At 47.8% G+C, this 19,853-nt stretch overlaps 1 protein-coding gene across 1 annotated transcript; it reads left to right on the top strand.

Moving 5' to 3' along the window:
* The first annotated feature begins 250 nt into the window (after nucleotides 1-250).
* Nucleotides 251-12,279, top strand: LOC8030231 (putative methyltransferase DDB_G0268948). The gene is made up of 7 exons (XM_029972279.4): nucleotides 251-425; nucleotides 794-964; nucleotides 7,778-7,932; nucleotides 9,097-9,304; nucleotides 10,426-10,526; nucleotides 11,188-11,325; nucleotides 11,825-12,279. Exons 2-7 carry the CDS (start codon nucleotides 857-859, stop codon nucleotides 11,925-11,927), a joined length of 813 nt encoding a protein of 270 aa, XP_029828139.2. The 5' UTR covers nucleotides 251-425; nucleotides 794-856; the 3' UTR covers nucleotides 11,928-12,279.
* The last annotated feature ends 7,574 nt before the right edge of the window (nucleotides 12,280-19,853 follow it).

Raw genomic sequence — 19,853 nt, forward strand, 5'->3', positions numbered from 1 at the left:
TGGCGTCACTGTGCAACGTGACATGACAATGGCACGTCATGGTGTCGTCTCACGCCAAGTAACAGGTGACGTGATGCGCGGCGTGACGTCAATTTGGAATCTTTTGGCGCAGTGCCGAAAACGGCCCGCGTCGATATATGGAGCGCGGTCGACGGCGCGAATCCCGCGAATTGTCCCACCAACCGCGATCGCAGTAATATCGCAGTAAAAATGGCAGGTGATACCACGCTCTTGGCCTGTCCTTGTTTGACACGTCCGGTGATTGCCGTGAAGCAGCTTGCCGCATCCTCGGCTCCCGCTTATCAGCTGAAAAGGACGTCGAGGGCGTTGTATCTCCGCACATCTGCGCTGCATAGATTTATCATTTCCAGACGTTTGTCTCTATTCAAGCTTCCAGCCGGTCGTTGCTTCGATAGTTGCTCGAGGTGAGGAAAATCTTCCCCTATAGTGATACCAGAGTGGAGCAGTGTTGTAAACAGCCCGTTTCCTGGCTGGCTTCATGAGGACGGGTGATCGTTCAACAGCGTACAATTCCTTCTTGCAAACCGGAATTCGCTTGACTTCGGCGTATACAGCTACCGCTGGTTATTCTGATTCTTTTACCCCCACCAACGAGTGTGGAGGGGAATATATTGCACAGACTTTTCCTACATGTGCTTATCGGAATGTGATTTCTAAAACGCGCCGTCGCGTCCCTTATATAAACGGAAACCGCGTACAAATCGACAACGGCGGCGCCACCTGTTTCCACATGGGAACCGGTTGGATCAGTCACAACGATCCTTCATTCCAGCGGCCAGGCAGAAACACCTGTGGCGACGGCAGCCTCATTCCCCAGTGCTCCGTCCATTTCACGATGAGCCACGTGTACAAAACGAAGGCTCACGCGGACATCTACGTCAAATTCAGGCCCTCTCCGCCTCCCGCTCTCATCGAGCAGATCGTCAACTTCGTCAAGGAAAAGGTGCGAACGTATCTATTCTTGATCTGGCCGTCAAGTTGTGGCAGTCTTGGCAACGTTTTGAGGCAATGCCGCTGGAACGCGTCTTCGACGGGCATCTCTTTAGCGTCCACTCCGGTCCATACATCAAAAGTGGTCCCGAAGGCGAAACAAATGACGTCACCGGAGCCGGCGTGTCCGGTTGGTCAGAGCGGTTGGTGCAGGAGTCCAGGCAAAAAGTATACGACGGATGGATGGCTAAATGTTAATGGCTATACCCTTTGTAACAGGAGGTAGCTTGCGCCACCTAGCCTATGTCTAAGAAGACATACGAGCAATCGCGAGTGCCGCTGTCGTTGCGGGGTCCCAGCCCTTGGCTGCCGAGGTTTCCGTGGAGTGTCAAGAGGGAAATCGACCTCTAGCAAACCAGCAGGTGTCTGCTACATCCACCACCGCTGCGGCGACACCACCAGGATCGCGGCCGGCAAAAGCGTGACACTTTTATGACGTCATCAGGCGGAAATCGAGGGACCACTTTTGAGGGCGCGGTAAAAACGCCAGTCGGAGACGCCTTCCAGGCACCGTAGTTTTGGCCCCCGGAGAATAATTTATGCAGGTTTAGAACCCTGAGAAGTGCCCATTATTCGAAGGACATGTCAACTTCGTTACAAAGTAACACACCGCGTCCTAGATAAAAAACGCCGTCGTGCTGAATTTGTGACGTCACGCAAAGAGGCCCAACGCGGGAGACACTGATTGGGCACGAGTGCTGCTTCAGCGTTAGGCCGAGATTCGTGTTCAATCGTTGACCCGCGCTGGCCTTCTTTAAGTGACGTCAAAAATTCAGCCTTGTTTTGCTATCTAGGAGCTGCAGTGTTGAGCAAAAATGTAACAGGTTTTTTTTTTGGGGGGGGGGGGGGGAGGGGGGGGGGGGGGAGTGCAGGTAGAGAGACTGGGCGCTTATAGTATACGCCTACGGTCCCTCAGGTAGGGCAACGTTAGTCTTTGTATCCCTTGATGCCGAGAGGATATACGGTCAGAAATTGTGCGATTCAAAATGGCGACGAAGTGCTGGTCAGAGCCAAGAGTTCGAGCCGAAGGACACTTTTTCACGTGAAGAGTGAAGAGTGAAGGTCGAGTATGTTGATTTCAACATCCTCGACCAAAAGTCGAGGATGTTGAAATACTTCTTGATACTTTGCGTTTTTCTTTTAGTATATTCTCATGTTTTCAGAAGCATGGTGCACTCCTGACTCAAATGACTTTGTTTTGCTTAATTAGAGTCAATTTCCTTTACGACGAATTCTGAGGAGGTGAAAAACGTTTCAATACTTATTAAGCAGTCTCTCGATTGTTGTGTTTTACCTATTTTACAGAACTGAATGAGTCTTCTCAGTTTTTGTCAAAACCCGTTGGTAACTACGTTTTTTTTTTTGTTTTTTTTTTATACCATACTATTAATCTTTATCTGGAAATGTCAGTAGCATGTTTTTTGTACTTTATAAGTTGCTTAGTTACGTGAGCGAGAACAACTATACTATTTTTTTTTTTTTTTGGGGGGGGGGGGGGGAGGGGGGAGGAGATTTTAATATTGACTTATTAAAAACATCAACTATATATGCGCGGTAAGCGATTTTCTGCTGTCAAATCAACTGGCTTTGAATCTTACTACGGGAGTTACAAGAATAGCAGTCCAGGGTATACTGGTCTAGTTACTAGGTAACTTTATCACAAACTGTACCCAGGAAGATATTTCTACATCAGGCGTAATTAGCTGTAATATTAGTGACCCTTTAGTAACAACTTAAACTCGACCTTGGAAAAAAAAATGGAAGCCTTTGCGTACGGATTACGAGACGGAATGTCCAACGAGCCTCAATGTTCAACGAGACGGAAGATCCAATGATGGATATTCAGGCACGTGGGACATTCAGGCTCGTTGGACATTCCGTCTCGGTTGGATCTTTCGTCTCGATGGACATTCAGGCTCGTTGGACATTCCGTCTCGGTTGGATCTTTCGTCTCGATGGACATTCAGGCTCGTTGTATATTCCGTCTCGGTTGGATCTTTCGTCTCGTTGGACATTCAGGCACGTTGGACATTCCGTCTCGCCTGTCACGTGCTAGAATAATTTTCCTTCTTAAATGTACAAACTCGTGTGTATATTTAGTCCGCGTTCCTGCAAGCATTGCTGTAGTTTCATCATACTAAAATGTCGTGCCACAAAAGGCGACGTTGACGGACCGACAAAGAAACAGAGCAGACACAAATATAATAATTTCATCTATAGGAAGGCTTGAGGGTTTGTTAGCTGAGTGCCGATGCGCAGCTATGTACCAATCGGTTAAAGGTGTCGATTGTACGACGCCAAGCGCTCTTTTGATTTTAACAGTTCAAATGTTTGGAATGTTCCGATGACATAGGTCAGCCAATTTGAAATATATAATAGGGATGCAATGTCCGGGTGTTCTAGTGCATCGGAATTGGGGGACGTCTATGAAAGCCGCGCTTCAGAACCCAGGAATTTCTAGTTCAGTCCTCATCCATGCCCATTTCGATTTATATAGATGAGCTACATACGGAGACCCGCATTCTAAACACATGACCACCCGCCAGCGCCACTGACTATGCGCAGAGTCAATATTTAATTTTCTAAAAGGAGCTTTGGGAGCTGTGGGTGCGAGGCATCAAGAGTTTGCACAAGCGTAATTTCCCACTAATAAAAAAATATAGATATATTTTTTTAATAATAAAATCTACATCTAATGCGTCTATAAATGCATGGGGGCGGTAGGGGTGTGACCCGACAATTCCTGAGTAAATGCAGAACAATTGTGTGAATTTTACAAATTTTTATTTTTGTTCGTTTATCTCTGGAACAGACAACTACTCACTGTACACTGCAGTCGTCAGTAGTTTACATACGCATGCATTCCCTGCCAATAGGCTTGTATGTCAGTGAGTAGAGCGATAATACTAGTATCACGCAGTACGCAACTTTTTTTTTTTTTTTTTGCATGTGACATGCATAGTGGTTTTCCGAAGCCCATGTAATTTAACTGGCTTCTGAAAGCTCTCCAAAGCTCGCCATTCTATCGAGGTAGTTCATGACGTCTTGGTAGGTGGGAGCTTGACTGCTGATAAAGGACGCGAACGCACCTATCTCGGCGTGCAGCGGAAAGTTCACACCCGGGTGTACTAATAGCCTAAATCATGTGTGAATATAACAATAGATCGTTCCACGTGGCTTTCTATTCTTGTAGGAAAAGCGTATTGCACCACGAATCCGGTCGCTTCGTCGAAATTCCATTGGTGTCTGGACAACTGGAAGATGGACAATTCGTCGAATAGGGCAATTAGCCCTAGGCCGATTCGCAGAATGAAGAATGGGGCGAAAGTGCCCGTTTGTCGAACTGTCGAAAAGAGTTGATTAGGGTTGGGTCTGTAGATTGCCGGTGACAGTGGGGGTCAACAATAAGACCTTCTTTCCAAAAAAAGAGAGGATGACAAATGCAGCTCTCAGAATTGGCAAGGGTTCGATAGTGAATCGTACCCGGGTCATTCAAAATTATGAAAGTCGGTTTCTTCGTGAATATGTTCACTCGAAACTCTAGCATTATGGAATTTGGGAAGACCGAGCGAGGGGCTGACTTCCTGATACCGTGTTCATATGTGCACTTGTAATGTGCGCATATGAATAAATCACGGTCGCACTGTCGCAGCGGCTCTGTGGCAGAGTTAGAACCAGTTGAAATCCGATCACAGCCTTGGTATCCTACCTGGGCGCGTATCGGTGCGAATGCTGCATGCCACGTTACCAGAAAAAGCAGAAACGACGGAAGCCAATCCTAAAAAAGTATTGTATTAATTAATATGATTGCATATTTGTTGCTTAATACATGGTTCACTGCGACAGCAATCACTTTGGTGGCCGAAGCATGCGAAACTAATCGTCGCGATAAGCGTCAATGTGCCGAATCCTCCGGGCAATCACCGGGAAAAGCTCACCACTTGAGGACATTACCTGCACAAAGGCTTGATGAAAGGAACGTTGTATTCTATCACTGATTTTGATATGAGGATCGAATTTTTGTTTCTGGGGACCGAGAAGTCCAATTAGAAATGTCTAAAACTTTCACGTTCGTTTTGTAAAAAAAAAAAAACAAGAACTACCATTTAGTGTAATTACACATACTACACCGACTTCACATAACAATAATGATAATACTAAAATTCAATCAGGCGTTTTTCTCTCATGCGAGGGACATCATCTTTGCAGGTCTAGGGACACGAATAAGAAAAATACAGCAACTCGTACAATACGGAAAAACTGTGGCTGATGATAAGCACGATTAATGATTCTAAGAACTCTCGTGGGTCTCACATTTGTTTCCGCTCCAGAGGAACGACCCTTCTAAAATCAAACGCGTGACAGATTGTCAATAGTCAACGAGTTCGGTTTTTTATCTTGTAGCATGTGTGACCTTTTAAACGTCATTTTTTTTAATTATAGAAATCATCTTTATATTTAGATATATAAAACGAACAATAAATGCATCGTTTTTTGGGGTTTTATGAAGTATACGAAATACACGAGCGTATTTTTAATTTAATTTTGGGGACTTCACAGAGGCAACGTCAATGGGACAAGCTCAGCGGCACACCAAAACAGCCGTGCATAAAAAATCCCGGTACTGAAAAGCCCGGTGCCGAAGCGACCACGTACCGAAATGATCGCGTACCGATATCTCCGCACCGAAATGTCCGGTTCCCCATTTCATCGAACGCATTTTTCACCGCCGTAACTATCAGTAATCCTACAATTCAACAAAGAAATGTCTTCTAAATTCTTTGCAACGTTCATTCTATATCCGTTGGTATTCAGACTCGTTGGACATTCAGGCTCGTTGGACATTCCGTCTCGGTTGGATCTTTCGTCTCGTTGGACATTCAGGCACGTTGGACATTCCGTCTCGGTTGGACCTTTCGTCTCGTTGGACATTCAGACTCGATGGACATTCCGTCTCGATTGGATCTTTGGTCTCGTTGTACATTCCGTCTCGCCTCTCACGTGACTTACTGGACATTCAGGCTCGTTGGACATTCAGTCTCGTTGGACATTCAGGCCATAAGCGTTGCGTACGCACTATTACACCACAAAGACAGCAGTCATTCAGGAACTCCATCGAAACCACCAAAGCCGGGGTCATACTGCTCATGCATCATATAAAGGGCAAAGATTCGTGGTTCGAATGCCGCGTGCCCAAGTTTCTCTTTGAACTCATTCCCACACGGCATTCGAAGCACGGATCTCGCGTTAGAATTTGTATGCAGACTGTCATTTGCATGATGTACAAGCAGTGTGACCCCGCTTAATCGGAGCACAGTATACGCTAAAGATTCCGATACATTTATAGAGATTCCACAAAATTTAAAGTAAAAGCTTTCCGTACAAGGTCATCAAGCCTGGCAAGACGTTGGAAAACCATTGGTTTTCACATAATCTGTTGGAGAAAAATAATAATATAAAATATCATTCGTACCATAAATTTGTCAAACCTAAAGATAGCGATGAGCTGTCAAAATTTAAGACATACAGGAACAAATTGAACTCATTGATGAAAAAAGTTAGGCTTGAATATCCCACAAAACTGTTTAATAATGTTTAGAAAAATAAGCCAGAGAAATTATGGAAAAATCTGGGGGGACGGAAAGATCTGGGAGGAATGTCATAGCGAACCATATAACCATGTAAACTCCCGCTCGCTCTCAAGCCGTGCAAGCGTGTCTTGCGTGGCCTAGCCTGTCTGGCTCGCAACCAAAGGGCTGAAATGCGAATCCCGCCAAAATTTATTCTACTCTTTCTGGCCATCGGATTACTTTATGGAGTGAAATCACTTGAGACATACGGCGACCATTAATTCGAATTACATGTCATGTTTTTTAATCATTTCCATTCCACGCGTGACGTCACGTTTCACGTGAGCCTTATCGGTTGTTTGACATTCCCGCTCGAGGTCATGTGGCTGTGACGTCATGACCTATTTGACCAATCGGGACTTTCCGGTCACAACACCACCGACGTCGACTTTTCTGCGACACTATACTTCGTTTCACCTTATGTCCGAGCGCGGACGATTCTATGAGCCGAAGGGCCAATCAAACAGATTGCCACGAGAAGCGGCCGCCGGAATGGAAAAGGTGGAGCGGCAGACAACGAATGAGAGGAGAGAGCCACGTGACTGGCGCCCCACTGTGGCGAGAAGCCGAAACACACTTCTCCCGAGCGAACAAGTGTGTTTCGGGTCCTCGCCGCAGCCAGGCTTTGTGAGTATAGACGCTTTGGAGCAGCTCTGCACGGACGCCGCCATAACTGACCTTCAGTTTTTGTTTCCTCTTATTTCGTTTATTTCACTTCATCTTTACCATAGCAGGCCAGGTTATTGCCACATTACATTCAACTGTGTCCTTTTCTAAAGAATTGGCCTTTGTAGAGGATCGTCAACTACCGTTTCAGTTGCCCGGCATCTCGGTAAGACAAGAGAAGGTCAGCAATGGCGGCTGTAATTTGGCGCGTGTGTAAAGCGTCTATAGAGGAGGCCATGGCTGAAGCCAACGAGCGCGTGCTGGAGGCAAAACATCGGAAGGAGACGCCCTTCCGCTTTCATCTGTCGATTGTCGCAGAACGCAATATCCAAAGTCACACGCTCACGCCTCGATCCGCGGCGTAGCACAGACCTCTGGAGACGTGGTTACTATAGGAAATGAAGAATAAGGGCAGTTTTATTTTATTATCAGGATAAGTTTAATCAACGAACACAAAACTTCTTCCACAGGCGAGCCTCCGTCTGGCGGTCGACGTCGGCTGCGGTTCTGGCCAGAGTTCCGGAGTGCTTGCCCCGCACTTCAGCCTGGTACACGCGTATGACCTGTCTGAAGCTCAAATCGCGGTGGCTAAGGCCAACAACCGGATCACTAACCTCACTTTCAGGTGTGTGTGCTTCCGCTACATGACGAGAAATCGGAGAGAGGTGGAACCGGTAAAACAGTCAATGTTTAAATCCTGAAAGACAAGCATACGTCGAGTTCTATCGACACCAACTAGAAAATTCAAGGATTAGGAAGATCCTCGCCTTCATAACAAAGTAATCGTGTTGTATTTAGACAGCCGGAAGTTAGTCAGCCTCGATGGGTGACTTATCGTTTAGCTGTAGATGAGAAATTTTGTAAGTGCTGTACAGCCGCTAATCTGGGGGTCTTTAACGTGCACCACCCAGTAGTGATGCGCGACCGCACACCGGTACGATGCTCATTCAGATTGAAACGGGCACGTGTGGAGATTGAATACGGGAAGTCCCTAGGTTCTGCAGCGCGAGCTTTGCGTGGCTTCACGCGGCCTCACGCGGCCACCGATCCAAAAACGTCATCACAATATGATGGCGCCAAGTCAGCCATTAAATCCGAACCCGACGCCTAGTGTCCTTCGACGCATTGATTGGACACGAGTCCCAGCCGACCGCTGACGCAACACTCGCGTCCAATGGGCGTCTTCGCTCGATCTCACTTTGATGAAGTCAGAATTCCAGTGCACATGCCTTTGATTATTAGGCGGTGTTGTACGGATATGGATGAGCATCGTATACCGGCGTCCGATCGTGTATCACTACTGCGTGTGGCACGCCGGACCCCAGACTAGCTGTGGTCCTGCGCTAGGTGCGCCGGCTAAATTTCTCATCTGCAGTGGAAATAAATCCTAGCGGAGACACCCACATGGGCTGACTGACTTCTCGCTCTGTCGTGACTGCGTGGAGCTATAGGCACCTTTGTTTCTTGTCTCTGTGCTCGCGACAGCAGTATAGGTCATAAACATTATTGCCCAGTCACCGCAGCCTCTCGGAAGTTCCCGCATTCAGAAGACACGAAAGATGCCGGGTCATTGACTTGTGGACGCATGCATGCACGGTGTCTGATATTCCGCACAAAAGACATACTTCGCACGCTCAGAACAGTCCTGTAGTGTATACAATGATGGTGGCGTACAGAATACAATAATTTGAACGGTCTCATGGTTCGTGAAAATGGTCACCGCGTGAAGGCTACGAGACTTTCCTTTTCTCTACTTCTGACCACATCCCTCCTACGCACGCGCCAACAGCGTTGCCGGTGCGGAGTGCCTCCCGGAAGCCGACAGCTCGGTGCAGCTTGTCACGGCGAGCCAGAGTCTCCTGTGGTTCGACAGGGACAAGTTCTACGCCGAGGCGGAAAGAGTGCTCGTACCAGGAGGTGTCCTCGCCGTCTACGCCTACGCCACGCCGAAGCCTGTGGCCGAGGACCAGGCCAGGCTAGACGAGCAGCTGCACAACGTGAGAGAACACTGCTTTGTCTCACCGCATATGTTACTATACGACTCATACAAAAAAAGAAGAGAGACTTTGAGAGTAAGTGAGCTTCTTTTCAAACGGAATCTCTGAAGGCCCGTTGACACACTTGCACCGGAGTAGAACCGACCTAGACAAGACAGGTTCTTAAGCCTCTTGTGACGGCGTAGGACCGGATTCACTGCTGCGGAGCAGGTCCTGAGCCGTCACAAAAGGCTGAAAAACCGGACTTGTCAAAGGTCGGTCCTACTCGGCTGCAACTGTGTGAACGGGCCTTCGGGGACTCAAGTAAAGCAACGTATGCGGAGAGAAACTGGAGTAGAGGAGGAGGTGAGAGCGTGCGGTGACGTCAAAGCGCCGAGCTCTGACTGGAGAAATTAGCAGGTATAGACGCAAGGGCTAGCTGCCCTTCTCTCTGTCTACCCACTGTCTTCTCTCAATCAGAGCGAGCAAGAGCGCCGCCTGCTCATGAGGCTGGGTTTGGCGATCGGTGATATTTTAAAAGATTGGGAACTGAATTGTATGGAAATATGGTGGGCAACCATTATAGAGCCTAGAGCCACTTGGATGCAGGGGCGGAATCATGAGTCACTAGTAAAGCGAGGAGGGGAAGGGGGGGGGGGGGGGGTTTCAGAGAAATTTGATGTCACGGACGATGCAGTGTGCAGATAAATTTTGTTGACCTAATAATTGCCATTTCGCCCAAAACCAAACATTCATTCCAAAAAGCGGACAAATGTCTTTTTTTTTTTTTATTAAAAAAAAAGTAACCCTTAGGAGGTTTTAGCGGGAGGGGGGTCGTCCCTTCCCCTTCTTAAATCTGCTTAAATTGTGCCATCTGAACAGCGGTGTCGCTATCCGTTCACATACGTGTGCTTTGCTGCGGAGTGTAGCAAAGCACAAATGTGTGAGGGGCTAGACGCACTGCTGTCCAGCTGTCACCAGGTCAAATGCAGGAACTTACGAAAGATGTTCCGCTGCAGCCTCCAACTAGACGAGCTCGTCAACATGAGGGGCAGGCCTAACTATGATTTGCATTATGGATTAAACTCAACTTGACATTCCTCTCAACTTACCTCCGATCTGAGATGCCTGCATCGTTACAGCTGCTGAACACGGGTGCTGGGACTAAGTACTGGAGTGAGAAGAGAACAGTGACCGACAACCTGTACGAGGGAGTACCCCTTCCCTGGGAGGACCATGTCCGGTAAGAGGGGACTCGCGTCATGTCAAAAATAATTTGGGCTAATACACATTCACACAAAAAAAAAAAGAAGTCTATTAGTGGGGACATGCAGACATCCAGTCGTGGGTTTAGAAACACGTTCTTGTGCTTCGAACTAGCCAATTCGGCGAACTGTATAGCTGTCCTTTTCATAAGATTTCACCGTCCTTGCTCTCACAGTCTTGGGAGGGTATCCTTGCCGTCTTGATGCCTACTGCGAATACGCTTGCTTATACGTATACCAAAATCAAAGATTAAAAAAGATTAGTAACGTATCACCATAAAGCTGCGTATTAGCTGGCGTCCGAACGCAGCGGTGGCCATCTCTAAGAAATAGGTAAGGGCGCTTCGTGGTCCAGGTTGCTCTACATATGAGAAATAATTATTTCTCTTTCTCTTTTTTTTTTATAAGGAATCCATAGAACGAGGAACAAACGCAACGACATATTTATTGAGGACATTGTGGGGTTTGTGGGAAAAAAACATTCCAATTTGAAACCACTCAACCCATTGGGCGAGACTGAACCACCAACCGACGGCACGGGCCATCACATCTGCGTGGGGGAGTCTTGAGGGACGCAAAAAGCCTTTGATGACCGGCAGCATCTTCGGGTACCTGATGTGCCGGCTGTTTTGCTTTCAGAGTGAACTGCATCGAAGACAGGAAGGTGCAGACAGTGGCCCACTACGTCAACTATATCCGCAGCTGGGCGAGCTTCCAGGACTTTTTAAACGAAGAGCCCGCCGAGGCGGAGAGTCTCATAACGAGACTGACTTCAGTGTGAGTTCGGTGCTGATGCGCTCAACTGCCCCCACTTCGATCCGGTTTCATACTCTTATGGTGAGCGCAAGTTGGTCTGCTTCTTGCGCAGTGGTTCCGGTGACGTCAGAACGCCGAGCTTTGATTGGCTCCGGTTGCAAGGATAGTGGGTAGACCTCAAGGCAGTAATAGCATTGAGGTACCCACTATCTTTCCCATCAGAGCTGGGTGCGGTCTGACGTCACTGCAACCCCTGCACAAGAAGCAGACGAGCTTGCGCTCTGCAGAGGTCGCATTAGGTCGCACATATTCCGAAAATTCTTGTCTGCTAGTGACATCTCGCAGTTTTTAGAGCTTGTCATGGATGGAAAACATGTCAGAAATCACTTTGAAGAGTCTAAATAATGTTGATGGGCATGCGAGAGTGTCACTGAAGTCTGCTTCTGACATGACTACATGGTGACTTATTATATATCTTTCCTCGTAATCGATACCACTTCGCGTTTTTATTTTCTTGTAGGTTGATGGACACGTTCTCTACAGGGCAAAGCACACCGGAGTCGACACCGATCGAAGTGAAGATTCAATTCTTCCTGCTTATGGCCCGCAAGCCTTTGGGTTAACACGCTGGATCAACACCAAATTGCCCCAATATGTGTGTGTCGTCTGGGTAGTCTCGACTGGGGTTGTCAAGGCTGTTTTACTGTTGATTGTGATCGTTTTAGAAAAAAAAAAAATTGTTGTTTTCAAATCGCTAAACTTTTCGAGGTCTTTGCTCTAGTCCTGGGGTTTTCTACTCCCGGCCCGCGGGCCAGATTCGGCCCGCGAAAATCTTTTGACCGGCCCGCGTTGGTCGCAATTTTTCCAATGGAGGCCGGTTCGCGACCCGCTTCTTGCAGACGGGCTGCTACTGGCGCCAAAAGGAGTGCACATAAAGAAAAAGAAAGAGATAAACAGCATTGTGACTTGATAAAATGGAAGCTTGGTTGGTGATTCAGTTGCTGTCAGAGTTGTAAGTCAGCGCGTGGTGTTTGCCCTTCTGTGTGTCGTTATGTGTGTTTGATCTTGCGCTGTTACCATAAGATAGCATTGTAACGCGGGTCCTCTCGCCGTACACTGCCCGTTTCACAACTTGGCGAACTGTGGAGGGAGGCTACGGCGCCCGCGACCCAGTAAGTGTGTCGGAACGAGGCACCTGACAGCACTACGTCACTGTAGCGTTTGTGTTGACCATGCATCCGCCTTGCTCCGACGCTCCTATTGGGTCCAAGGGGGCGCAGCCTCTACAGTTCGCCAAGTTATCGTATACACCTTTCCAAAAAACACTCGACCCCAGGGGCTACCAACCGTTTTCGAGCCCAGTCACTGAGTTTGAGGCTAGACTCTCACCGGCGTCCCTCCTAACCCTAACTGAGTGGACTGTGATTTCAATAGGCGCAGCTTGCGTAGGCGCATTTTCAAACGCTGCTGGCGGCTAAATTATCGCCTTTTCCCGCTATTTTTTGTGTCTCCTGGTACATGTATTTTCCCGAGGACATTGAGAAAGCATTGTACCACATTTGAAAAAACAAAAAAGCAACAAAAAAAAACTGTTAACTATTTTGTTGGGTATGCGCGCGACAGAACGAATGCGACTGGAATGTATAGTTCTAGTTAATTTTTTTTCTTACGATACGTTTTGACGGCGCAGCGGGATTCGCCGCATGTGAAACGACAAAGCGTTTTGCTGTCAAAAATAAATTGCAACAGAAGAGGACCGAAAGGCATGCATTTTTCACGCTCACAAATAACGTGTTTACCGATGGCCAGGACACGGACATACAATTGAGGAAGTGTTCACATTCGAACAAAATATCGTACTTACCACACGACGCAGCGTTATCCAAAAAGAATTTATTTGAGAACGATCTCAAATAACACAGTCACAGTCGACGACAGTCACATCTTGACGATCGCACGGAATCCGAGATGACTTCGTTTTGGGGCACGTTCCGGGGAGAGCTTCCTTTTTTCACAACCGCACCAAGGCAAAGAAACAAACGCGACTGACCCGTTTCTCACCCCAACCCGGACAACTATTTTTGGAGATAACTGAGGATTCTACGGGGATTATCTCTGGGAGGGGGGAGAACAATGTTCGCAAAATCGCGTCGAGGGACGTTCAACGTCCTTCACCTTTCCCGTGAATGTCGAGCAGAAAAGCTTGAATGGCAGGCACTTACCAGCTTTATTTCTCACAATGGAAGACAACACAAAAAGGGTACGCAGCACGCTTAAAAAAATAAGTGGAAACTTTCAAGAGAGGCGAGAAAACGTCGAATGCAAAACCGCAAAAACGTACGTAGAGAACCGCGCTGAGCGAATCTTCACAGTCCCAGAGAGTGGCAGAAAATTTCTAGCTGATAGGGGGCGCGAGCGTCGCATCAGCCGCATCAGCATCAGCAACATGGCGGCGGCCTAGGAGCGTTTTTTGGAAAGGTGTGAGGTTAAAATTCCTTTGCATTCTCACGTGCATTGTGCATAGTGTCCTTACAACTATTACATATTAGCAGCGTTTCATCATTCTCATAACTCTTTTGCACTGCACGAATATGGAGAAGTTCCTACGCGCTTTGATTTATGCCTGGCGAGTTTTCTTAATCACAGTGGTTTGTAAATGTCATAATTAGCTAAATATTAAATTTCAATATGAAGTATGTGTATTCATCCACCTTAAACTTTTTTAAAAATATTTACTCGAACATTCGTTGCGTTTAAACGCTCGTCTAGGTTTATTTATTTAGTTCTCCTCTTTTAAAATACTCTTCCTTATTCCCGGCCTTCGACACTGTGTCATATCTTTAATCCAAGGGGAACTCTGCCGATTTTTGAGCCCTGCAAGGACTTTTTTTACTGGTTTTTAATTTGCATCGAACCTGAGCGCACTGAACGTAGTAACTTAATGAAACTTTTCTCAAATTTCGTTTCACTTTAAAAGTTATAGGTAAACTAAAGTTACAAAAACAAGCAAAAAATAACCTCCTTCATGACGTCCTTGGTCACTTGACTGGCCGTGAACTGGAAGACGGGTAGTGAGCTCAGCGAGCGCTCACGGCTGCCGCACTCCGTGTCGACGGCTCGAGAGGGCGCCACTAACGCATGTTCTCGATAGGGTGTATGAAGCGGGCAGCCAGGGCGGCTCGCATTGCATTTGCTGCGTTATTAAACACTATTTCGGCATGACCAGGGATTTCCCTAGACCCCCCCCTAGGGGGGGTTGAGACCCCCCTAGTTTTCCTGGACACCCCCCCTTAAATCTAAAAAAAAGAGGGAAAATAAAATAAAATTCTTTTTTTCAGATTAAGTAGAAAACACCACCTCTCAGGTGTATATATAGAGAAAGGGAAACATACATTACGGGTATGAGCATTTGGTTAATAGACGTCTGTAATTTAGCTAGTGGACAAAAAAAGAAACAGTTTTATATTTTATCTAGCCTCGCCTCGCATCGCCCCCCCCCCCCCCCCCCCCCCGAGCCATTGGGACCCCCCCCCCCCCCCCCCCCTTGATTAGAATCCTGGGGAAACCCCTGGGCATGACACGTCATTGGCCGCAAACGACAGCAAACACGGGGAAAAGATCAGTTCAGAACGGGAGCCACTTTGCGCTGCCATACCGCCAAACGGCCAAACCGCAAGCCAAACCTTCTCGCCGAAGGCGTTCGGAACGCTCGGAACCGCTCGCCTCGCGTACATCCGGGACCTCTCTACGCTCGCCACTCGTCGGCGCCTGATCCCACTACACCTTTCTAGCCTTTTCCACCGCTTGGTGGTGAGTATGTCGACGGGTCATTTCTTGTTTCCGTACTTTCTAAACTACATTTGTTTCTTTTCTGATCTAAAATACTGAACAAAAACTACTTTTATAAAAAATTTAAACGGTTCGTGCCACTTATATTTTGTATTTCGACTAAAAAGAAGCTTTTAGCGGTTCTGACCAGTAGTAGGTCCAGGACGAAAGACTTCACATTTTGTGCGCTTTCGGCACCGCGGGTCGCCCCCGTGGGGGTTTCCGCGTCATCCGGTTAAAATATGACGCACTGATATTTACTTACTCTCTCCGTGCCCGCTGGCTTGCCCGAACCCCAAGAAACGTGGAAACCGAAAAAAAAAAAAAGAAAGAAAAGGGTTAACTCTTAAATAGGATTGCAGGGCATCGCCTGAATGCGGATGGCTTCCTGATTCCGAAATGCTATCTCTATACTCTGTTTCATACTTAGTGTGCATTGCTGTCAAAGCTACTGGCGCAAGCGCGTGGCTTCATCTATGGTTTTGTTTGCGCAAGAACGCGTGCAAATGATCAGCGAGATCAAGCCTCACGCTCGCGCCAGTAGCTTTGACAGCGTTGCACACTAACTATGAAACAGAGGATAGGGTGTCTCAAATGTCCTTCTGTTTGGGGTGATACCAACAGCACGCGCTCACGGGGAAAATACAGAGAAATCGACGAAAACAAAATGTCGCCATAGCACAGTCAACGCAACAAACGCGTGCAGGGACCCGCTCTTTCACGCGCTTCTGAACAAAAAGAAAAATATACTTGTGGGACAAAATGGCCAGATGTCTCCACTCTAAGCAAAGCGCACATGAAGGCACCGTAGCTATCTCGTTTCTCAAGATTCATTCTAGTTAATTAACAAAAGGGATATTTTGTTCGCTGCCAAAACCAACACATCGTTCTCCCCAGTGTTTCCCTACTTTTCCCCGTCATCCAAACGTGACGTCACCAGCGGGCAGCGAGGCGCCCGCCTTTCTCGAGTCAAATAGCGATAGAACAGGGACGTTCGTACTATAATAATCTTTAGTTGGACAAATTATGACCTTAGTCTACGTGCTGAACTATGAGAAAGCTAAAAAAAAAAAAAAAAAATCGGTTTTGCAACTTGGTACATACAGTTTGCCCAGAGAGTAGTACGTTCAAGTCACGGCTCGCTAGTTTCGTGAAATCGCTAGCAAATCCGTTATCCTTTTATCAGGAGCTGGCAGTTACGCTGGCGAAGGAAGGCCGAAGAGACACGCAATAGATTCTTTGACAAGTCAATCATTCAAGCACCACGGAGAATGCTCGGAATGCGGGCAGATGGCCCACACGCTCGTGTTACCGAAGGAACGTGCCATTCGTTTTAGATTTTCTTTAGAAGAGTTGCTGTTGCAGACGCCAGCACGTGTAACTATTCTTGTAACATGCATATGTTCCTTGGGGATTGATTACTTTAGCAAAATATCTATAGATCATTCAAGAAAAGCGCTTCTGGTCGGCGACATTCTCAGCGTTCGTGTGTGTGGCGCGTGCTCACTCGCCTTCCAAAGCGGGAAACATGCGCGTGCCATGGGCTCTGAATTAACGCGTCTTGACTGTGATTCTTGAAAACAATGAAATGTATGGAATGGAAAGGAATGAACCGCATTCGTGTAGGCCAGATGGCTGGTGCAGATCGGGCTAAAATGACAAAAGAACTCCGCAACCAACCAGCGAGCAGGTCGGGAGGAGCAGGGGAGGAGATAAGGCTTCATTCATTGTAGGATATATTGTAGTATATCCTACAATGACAAAGAGTACATTGAAAGGCGTCGCGCCGCCTGTCTCCAGGCATAGAGATTCTCCAGGCGGTAAATATTACACTCCCTAGGTAGCGCAATGTACCGCCTAATAAAAAACAAATTGGCCCTTATTATTGTTTGCCCATTCATATTTATTGTCGTTTTTAATTTTTTATAACATGAGATTTTACACTTATATTTTATTATTAATAAAGGTTACGTTATAAAAAAACTTGATAATCTTAATAATATTACAAAATTTATAGTTTGAATGTATTTTGTAATATTTTCAAGCCACTGAACCACTGGCTCGCTCCAGCCAATACTTTTCTCCAGCTCGCTCGACTGGCTCGATCTCTATGGCTGGCTCGGCTGACTCAGCGGAGCGTCGCAAATGTACGGAAGTCGCTGAAGTTTTGAGCCACCGAATTTCGCACCAACGAGCTCGCAGCGGCTGCTCCATGGACTGAAGTTGGGTCCCCACATTCATGTCCCATACCGGTCAGCAACCTTACCCCTAGATGAACCGCAACTTAATTTCACGGGCGCATATATCATCGACTAACGATGAGAACGCACCGAAGAGAATTCGCCTCGACGGGCTCGACGAACAACCAGTCGGAGACTTCGCCGACGATGACTTTCCCGACGGCGATCTCACCGCCGAAGAGTTCGACTTCTGCCTCACGCAGGTCGCCGACGCGACATTGGCCCAGCCACAGACCAGCAGCGTTGTTTCCAGCACCATCCACAACGGAGTAACGGGCAAGGACCTACAGTACAGACTCGAAGGTCAAGTGCAACTTCTGGGCCGCAGAGTCGCATCGCTGACCCGAGAACTCCACAGCGAGCGTCTCAGCAAACGAGAGGAACTCAAGGCGCAGGCCGACCTGCATTCCAAGGAACTCAAACAGCTCAAATCCCAGATCGAGTTCAAGGAGGGCGAGCTGCGCAGCGTCGTCAGCAGACAGGCGTCATTGGAGGAAAAACTGCGCGGTCATGGCGTCGAGACGAGACACAGACAAGTCGTGGACGCCGGCACGTCGACGACGCTCAACGACGCAGACGCTCTTGGCAGCGTCAAAACATGGGACACACGACCGACAAGCGCGGTAACGACCGCCCGGCGCAGCCTACCCAACGTAGCGACGTGGTTAGGGCACCAGCATGCACTCTGTCCGGTTGGCAGTAATCCCAGCACACCGACACACATCGATGTCATTCGCGACTATGTAAGGGAGGAAGGCAGAAGCAGCGATTCAGCGGCCGCTGCCACGTTATCCTTGCGCTGTTTGGACGATGCCATTTCTGAAGCGGCCATTGAAGCGTCTGCAGCTGGTCTCCGCGTTCCAGCAGAGAAAATCGCTCTTGGTTCGACCACACACTCCGAAACCTCAATCTTCGACGTCTTGGCAAAAGTGGCACGAAACTCCGACTCGAGGCTGGCATCGATGTCGGTCGTCGCACTTCAGCACCTCGCTGAATCGTCGACAGCCCACCCGTGTGTAGAGGTCCTTCGGAAAGGAGACTATATCTCGCATCTAGCAGGTAGCACGAACGTTGGGAAAGAAATAGCTATTCCGCTTCTGCGGCTAGTCAAGGTGGCGCTCGAGGCACCGGATAGCCTCACCGCGCTCTGCTGCCCCACCCAAGCACGAGGGACCTGCCTCTGGAAGCTGCTTTCAAAGCCCCTTGAACAAGAACCTGGTGCCGACCTACTCTGCGAAGGTGCGCTACTCGCGCAGCAGGCCCTGGGATGCAAGCAAGCCTGTTGCGTCTGCTTCGACGAGTTTGCAGGCAAGCTCGTGGCGCAGTTTGGAAGGAAGCTGGAGAGGTCGCAGAGAAGTGTGCAGCACTGGTGCCAAATCCTGAGCTGCTTCTGTGTCGTGGCGCAAGCGAGAGCCCGGCTCAGGCAGCGGGTCCGCCGACTCGTGGCACAGTGTTGCTCGCAGGACGAGGGAATCGAACAAGTCTGGTTGTGCTTCGAAGAGGACGCCACTTCTGCCGCCGTGCCTTTTGAGTGAGAGTCCACACTCTTCAAGGTTGGGCATGAACTAAACTAAACCGACGAGCAAGACGAGCGTCTGAGATATTATCTTTTTAAATGTTGCAGACGCAGAATGGAAAGGTTCACAACACCAAAACGAGTGATTTTTTTCATTTTGTTCGATGGCCGACATGGGTTACGGCTCCTATTGAAGGTGTAACGACGCACAACATTTAGGTCAAGGTCACCTTCCCCCCTTCCCTCTTGCCCTCATGTAGTTGTTCTAAATAAACATGTTTTTATTTACACCCATTTGCAAATGCTGCTGGCAGTGCAGGTAAAAAAATGGTTGGTTTGATAAATTTTTACAAGTTCAGCAAACGTGCTTCACTCTGGGGGTATTTGTACATTTTATAGCCCTTTGTGGCCGTCGATCAGCCAAACTAAGACACGACGACAAAAAGATGGCCTGAATCACTTTTTTTTCCCCTTGCCTTTGCGAATGCACACAGTGACAGAAGTGTTGCACCGTTTGCGCCATGATCGAAAGTCTGCTACATCTTGTGCCAAAGCGCCTTTTTTGCCAAGAATTTCGCCACGCCTGCGCCAAGACATGCTTAAAGCAAAAAATAAAAATATTTTATTATTCCTCGACTCTAATATTTGGAGGAGTAGAGGAAAAAAATAGCACAAATACGTATTTCACAGTGCCTCAACCTACTGCACGGTTTGTTCCATACTAGGTCAGAGCACAGTCGAAGGCTCGGACATATACAACCAGGAGCGCACATGCAAAAGGCACAAGTGGCGGAGCATTCGCTGCACCCAATTGATTTAGCCTGTAAAACCGCTCTTTGATACCGTTTGATTTATCCCATTGGCTTGTAGTGTTGGCTGCGCTTCGAGTAAAACGAAGTATAGAGGTTGCTCATCAATCGCGCTGGCCAGCTGCTTGCTGACATTGTCTAAATCTCTGGACAGTG

The sequence above is a fragment of the Ixodes scapularis genome, unplaced genomic scaffold, assembly GCF_016920785.2.
Source record: "Ixodes scapularis isolate PalLabHiFi unplaced genomic scaffold, ASM1692078v2 PGA_scaffold13__105_contigs__length_92229423, whole genome shotgun sequence".
In the NCBI taxonomy this organism is placed as follows: Eukaryota; Metazoa; Arthropoda; class Arachnida; order Ixodida; family Ixodidae; genus Ixodes; species Ixodes scapularis.